The 6,705-nt window shown below is 37.2% G+C and overlaps 1 protein-coding gene across 1 annotated transcript; it reads right to left on the bottom strand.

Moving 5' to 3' along the window:
* Nucleotides 1-4,240: 4,240 nt before the first annotated feature.
* Nucleotides 4,241-5,191, bottom strand: LOC118851796 (UAP56-interacting factor-like). Its single transcript, XM_036761339.1, has one exon. The coding sequence runs from the start codon at nucleotides 5,189-5,191 to the stop codon at nucleotides 4,241-4,243; it is 951 nt and encodes a 316-aa protein (XP_036617234.1).
* Between the last annotated feature and the right edge of the window lie 1,514 nt (nucleotides 5,192-6,705).

Below are 6,705 nucleotides of genomic sequence, written 5' to 3'. Positions count from 1 at the left end.
TTTTGCTTCCTTTTTCTCTTTGCTGTATTTCACATCTTCCCATTTTTTGATTATTTTTTGGTTTATCATTGTATTTCCAGCACCTAGCACAGCACCTTCTACAAATTAGGTTTTCAAGATAGATAATTCAGATTGCTCCTAACTCATGGATAAATGGAAACGGAAAAAAGAAAAGGGGGTTGGGATTAGAGGGTCAAGAGCAAATACTCAAAAAAACCTGCATAAGGTCATGCCTACAATTTCTAGTCAAGCTAGGCAGATCATCTGTTTCTATTCATTTGTCCTTTTTCAAGACCAAAGCTGCTTTTATCTCCAGAGATCACAATTTTTATTTCTCATTGGAAGGCAAGAGTTTGAAATTAGGGGTCTCAGATCCCATCATGTGAAGGGGAAGCCATCTCCCTCAGTGTAGTCCACTTGATCCACTTGATAAAAAATGGTCAGTTTTGTTAAGGGGAATAAAGTCCCTCTATTGGAGTTTAAGAAGTTAATTGGTGTTAGTCATCCTGCTCCAGTGTATACAATTTCTATTTTCCAGGATGCAATGTAAAATTCTTTCTGCATCAAGATCGATGCAAAACATTGATGCAATGCATCATGAAAAGAAAGTTTGTATTTAATGAGAAGGTGCTTTACAATGTACTTTTTGGTATTTTTTGGAAAAGTTACTACATTTGGAACTATTCTGAAGCTGTTTATTTTTTTTAAAAATAAAATGTTGCAGGTTTCAAAAAAAAAAGATGGGTAGCAGCAGTATGTGAATTCAACATACACTGATATCTAGGGAAAACTAATGTGAATGTAGATGTTCTGTCCTAACAGTCATGTGAAACAGTAAGGCAATAAACACAACATCAATGATAATCATGAATATGCCCATGTAGTTTTATATCGCAAAGTATGAGAGACTCTCCATAAAGAAGGTAAAAGAAGTATAACATTTATTCAGACACCAGAAAACCATATCCCATAACCAAATGTTCAGCTCCCGCAGCCAGTCAGTCCACTTTATCATAACAGCAAGGAACTTAAAACACCATATCACAGCCTGGAGACTTACCATCCCAAAACCTCTCTGATCCCTTACTGGGATCTTCCCCAAAACAAGCTCACAGTCCAGTTAAGTCAGCCTGTTCAGCTCTAACAATCACGAGGGCAGCCATTAGCAGCCATAACATCTTTCTCTCTCAGCATTTCCTGTGACATAACTTCCTTTTCCTGTCATAAAGCTCCTCCCACCACATATGTCTTAGGCTTCTTGTGATTTAAGCAGGTCACATGGCCCATTAATGGGTGGGAAAGATCTTCAAATCTAATTGCTACTACATCATGTGATCCCAAGGCTACAGTCATACTTAGGGAAGAAGTAAAGGTTATGTGTGACATCCAGCAGCTTGCTGCTGTTGTTCATCCTTCATTCTCAAAGAGGACCAATGACATTAGGAAGGTGATTTCTTGACTTGCAAGTTAATTGGATATAAGTGAGGCAGAGTCATCAGTCCCACTTTCTCCTCCAGAGTCATCAGAATCCAGTGACAAGAATAGGTCAGCTGGCGATGGCTCAGCATCCAGACAGGCTACAATCCAATGACAATATAGCTGGGAATTCGTACCTTCTAACAAACAGCAATTTTTGTAAACTTTGTATCATTAAGCCTTTGCCTCACTTATCTGTGGATGACCAATCACAAGAACAGATGTCTAATAAAAAGACTATGAAAAGTAACACAAGATAAAAAACAAGGTAGTATTGACAAATGACTCACATTTCATTCAAAACTATTTGGAAAAGTATTCAAAGGCACTGATAATCAGCAAAATACAAATTGAAATAATGCTGAACAATAGCTTCACACTCATGATATTAGCAAAGATAGTAAAAAAAAATTCAATGTTGAAGGGCTTGTGGGGAGATAAGTAACCTAATTCACTTCTGGTAGAATTGTGAATTGATTCAACTGCTCTGGGAAACAATTTATAATCATATAAGAAATGTCACTGAATTATACCTTTAAAATGAACTGTCCTAAGGTATCCTCAACTCTCTGCCTTCCTAAGTGATTTTATAGTTAATATCAAATATCATTTAATTATATTCCCAGCTCCACTATCCTCTGTAATGTCATAGTTTGTTAAAAGTCAATACTCAAGAATTCCAACTTGGTTGTAGCTAATGCAAATTTGTATTTTTAAAAAGAAAACTTTAGGTTGAATAATGTTATGGAAGCATTAAGACAAGAAGCTTGAGAAACCAAAACCAGTCCTGTTGCTTGATGTACTTAATGCCAACATTCAATAAGGGATTTCAAAATAAAACATCACTTACATTACTTTTGTAGAATCATTTCCAAGACTAATGCAATAGGAAAACAAAAATAATTTTTACTCCCTTTTCAATCTTTTTCCACAAAAGATTATGGTAGCAAACTTGTATTCAGATTTTGGTTATTTCTTTTTTAAAATCATCAATCGAGCTGGATCACCCTCAGTTTAAATCCCATTATTCTTGGATTGACTACAAGCTTTGTATCTTTGAAAATGATTTGAAATGGGTCCCTGGTCTCTATTAGAAACAGAAATGCCCTAAGAGCAATTTTAATTTACTTTTGGATTCCATGGCTAACTCCTTATAATTCTTTATCAGTATAGACCAGGAAGTTACTCTCATTCAGACTTGACTTCTTTGGTATATGCACATAAATGGTATTGACAGCTTTCTATCACTAGCTTCTTAAGAGATCAAGATAAAACCCAGAAGGCGCAAGAGATAGGGAGAGGACAAACTGAGGAGATGGGATGGAGGAATTTTTCTTTTTATAGGAAAATAAAATCAAAAGTCAATGTGATCTAAAATTCCTATCATTCATTTAAATAAAATGATGTGGCACATCAAAAAAAGTCAGGTTTAGAAATGACAAGACCTGGAGATGAAATGTTCCCTCTGTATTTTGGCAACATACTACTCATGGTACACAACTATCTAAGAATTCCTCAAGCACATTCTTGGCACAACAGACCCCTTAAAACCTGAATAAAATTACCATTTCTGAGTCTCAACATCACTCTATTAACATGAAGTTGGTCACAAGTATAAAGCAAGGCGACAGCTCACCATCTGCTTACTATCTCTTCTTTTTTTTTCTATTTGACAAATTAAAGTTTACAAAATGGTTTTTTTAAGGGGTCACTTTTGACATTTTTTCCAGTGTGTTTAATGAATGTAAAATTTAATATCCCAGATGGGGGAGCTCAATACTTTAGGATGCTAACTTTACTGCTGAGATTTCTAACAAGGCAGATTCAATTTATGCCAACTATTTTAAAATGATTTGAACACCTGGTCATGGGTACATGTCCCAGGCCTATGGCCAGTCTAGGCAATTCTTATATGACCTAGATGTGATGCTTCAAGTCCCATCATTCACTTCTTTGACTAGCCATTCCATGAATTATTTCCTTTTTCATTTCCTTCATTTGATAAAAACTTAAAAGTGAGATTTTTATAGTAGATATTCTCCCCCAAGGTCACTATAGGGAATTATGCAAACATGCATTTACAGCCCTTAAACACATTGAGACTAATGCCTGGAGTCAAATCTCTTGCTAAAATACAGTCACTACAGATTTATTCTAGAAAAGTAAAAAGGTATACTGGGAAATTTACCTTCTATTATGGACCTATGGCCTAAAAAACCTTCAATTGAGAAGAAAATAAGTTTCAGGTACACACATGCAAACAATGAAATTCTGAATTTCCTGATGGACTTCCTTGTACCCCTGCTGATGAAATCCATTCCATGTCAAATGCCAATCAGAAAAGAAATAGAATGATACAGACTCACACCTCTTTAAAAAGAGTTAACAATGGACATGTCTATGTAATCTGGATGGGTAAAGAAAAGATACTAAATAGCACTATCACAAATATAACTAACTTCTACAGGTCTGTTGCACATATGTTGCATGAAGAACCAAAGAAGAATGCTACCCATTTATCATCCAATTAAGTCCACGTAGAATTTTCGGTCAGACCGAAAAGGACACCTTTAAGAATAGATCAGGATTTCTCTGGTGTTCTCTCAGGGGATTACTTCATACATTTAAAAAAAATACTACTCCAAAGTAAAAGCAGTAAGAGTATCGAAACAAAGTTCCATGGAATTTCTGGGACACACTTTCTTCTGTCAACTCAACTTTTCAAACAAGTAGTTGTCACTCAAATGTCCCTTTGACAGAGGATCTATCCCATAGTCACAAAGCGACTTCCTTTGTTCTGAACGAGAGCAATTCTTTGTTCCTTCAGGATTCCAGATCGCTCATTCAAAGTCATCCCAGTCTGTTTTCCAACACTGTTTATGTCGAATTGTAAGGGAACACCTTTAGGAATCTTCTTCTCTTCAGGGTGATCCCTTTTCATCAGAAATGATGGTATAGGAGTATGAGTTAAACGGGGTCTCTGACCTACTGAAGGATGAATTGCTCCAGGATTGTCAATAGATACGGTCAAAATCCCTCCATTTGTGGTAGAAGTTCGCCATTGACGAGTTCTCTTTGCTGTTGGTTTGTCTAATAGTTGTTCTGGGTGCGTCTGGGCCTGAACCTTGAGGCCTCTTCTGAAAAGAAAGGTTGCCTGGCATGTGTGTTTTTGTTGATTTAATTTGGTCCCATTCCTGGCTAAATTGACTGGAACATTATTCCTTCTGCTTAACTGGTTAGGCCTCCTGAGAACTGGGATTGGTTTCCTCTGCATGTCATTTTGCCTCTGAAGGTTTGTCTTCCTTTTTAACATTGGATAATATCGCTGCATGTTCTTCTCACGTAGAGGTGATCGGTTGATAGGGCTGACTCCTTTACGAATTCCATTTGCTTTCTGAGCTGCCAGGCCAGTGATAACTCCATATGAACGTCTCTTTCCAGGACCCATTCTTCCTCTTCGGCCCAAACCATTTTTACCAAAACCAGTCTGCTGTTGAAGTCCCCATCTGGCTACTCTCATCCTGAATTGATGGGCACCAGTCTGTTTAAGTCTTCTATTTAATTTTGGAAAATTCTGCTTTCTTTCTTCCTTCTTATTCAATTTGATGACATCATCCAGAGACATATCAATCTTATCGAGGTTTTTGTGGCTGCTGGTCTTCAACGGCGGCAGAGTTGCCACCGCGGCCACCATCCCGACGCCGAACCCGTTCATCGCTTTAAGTGTCTTCACAGGAACTTGCCACTGGGGAAGGCCTGTGTCTCGACCCGGCCACCTCCCACAGACTAACTGAAACAAGTCTGCTGCTACCCATCTTAGCACACAGCATATAACTTGCTGATGGTCAAGATATCTCAACAAACTTGTTGTCCATCACTTCTTAAATTTAGTTCCATATACATAATCCCTGAACTTTTCAGTGACAGCCTATTTCAAAGCCAAGAAGTCTAATTTGTGTCTGAGACAGCAAGTGCCATTGTCACTAGGTCTTGTACAATAAGTTTCTGGTGACTATCATTCTCTTGGAATAACACCACTCCCAAACTCTCAAAGCTAGCATACTTATACAGAAAAAAAATCTTGCTTGGATCTACAAAGGACAGCACTGGTGGAAATGCAGGGAAGTCGACTAAGCCTTGAAAGCTTTTGTTCATGTTTGAAAGTCTTTTTAATGATCTCCAAGGGGACTCATACAGTTTAAAGCAATTTGGCTTGGCTTGCCTTTCTGCTTCTGGTTCTCTTCAATTATGAGTAAAATCATTCAGTGGTTTAACAACAGCAGGATAATTCTTTACAGATGTGAGATAATAATCTTCAAATCCTCAAAAAAATTCTTAGTTCTTAGCAAGTTCTTTGAATGAGGTATCTGTTTGTTCTCTTAATTTATTTTTCTTGACATACTGCAACAGCTAGAATTTCTGGTACCATGTCAATAAGTAGTGGAATAATGGGTAACCTTGATGATCTTATTGGAAAGACCTTTCTCTATATAATGTTTGCTCATAGTTTTATGTAGATCCTACTTACTATATTAAGAAGTCTATTTATTCCTATGCTTTCTAATTTTTTTAACAGAAATAGGTATTGATTTTGGCAAAACCTTTCCAGCACCTATTGATATAATTATGTATTTTTATTGTTAATTTTATCTATGGTATTTATACTTTATATCACAATAACCCTGCATTCCTGGAGTATATCCAGGATCTGATCTTGGTATATAACCTATGAAGTGATGCAATGAAAACTATACTTTACAAATCTTCGGGTGGAATATAGGATAAATGGGTGGGAAAGAGACTGAAGGTAGAGGAACTGTTTTATTGGCTATCATAATAGAAAGGAAGTAAATAAACATTTCTTAAGCACCTACTACAGACCAAGCACTGCGTGCTAAGTGCTTTATAAATATATTTCTTCATCCTCATAACAGCCCTGCCTGGTTCTATTATTATGCCCATAAGGAAGCTTAGGCATACAGGTTAAGTGATTTGCCCAGGGTCACCCAGCTAGTAAGTGTCTGAGGCCAAATTTGAAGGGTTTTCCTGACTCTAGTCACAGTGCTTTATCCAATGTGCTACTAGCTGCTTCTACTCAAGATGATAGGTATATCTTCAGGAAAAGGGAGGCAATAAAAGCTAGAGGTTGTTAAGAGGAGACCAGCATGGAGAGTGAAAGTCCCTGAAACCAAGTCATATGAGGACTGATTGAAGGAGCCAATCACTTGT

The sequence above is a fragment of the Trichosurus vulpecula genome, chromosome 5 (genome assembly GCF_011100635.1).
Source record: "Trichosurus vulpecula isolate mTriVul1 chromosome 5, mTriVul1.pri, whole genome shotgun sequence".
Lineage (NCBI taxonomy): Eukaryota > Metazoa > Chordata > Mammalia > Diprotodontia > Phalangeridae > Trichosurus > Trichosurus vulpecula.
The sequence above is the reverse complement of the archived record's forward strand: the minus strand, read 5'-3'. Positions and strand labels throughout refer to the sequence as shown.

Excerpts from the sequence above, each read along its gene's own strand:
- LOC118851796 (XM_036761339.1), bottom strand. The coding sequence starts at position 5,191 with ATGAACGGGTTCGGCGTCGGGATGGTGGCCGCGGTGGCAACTCTGCCG.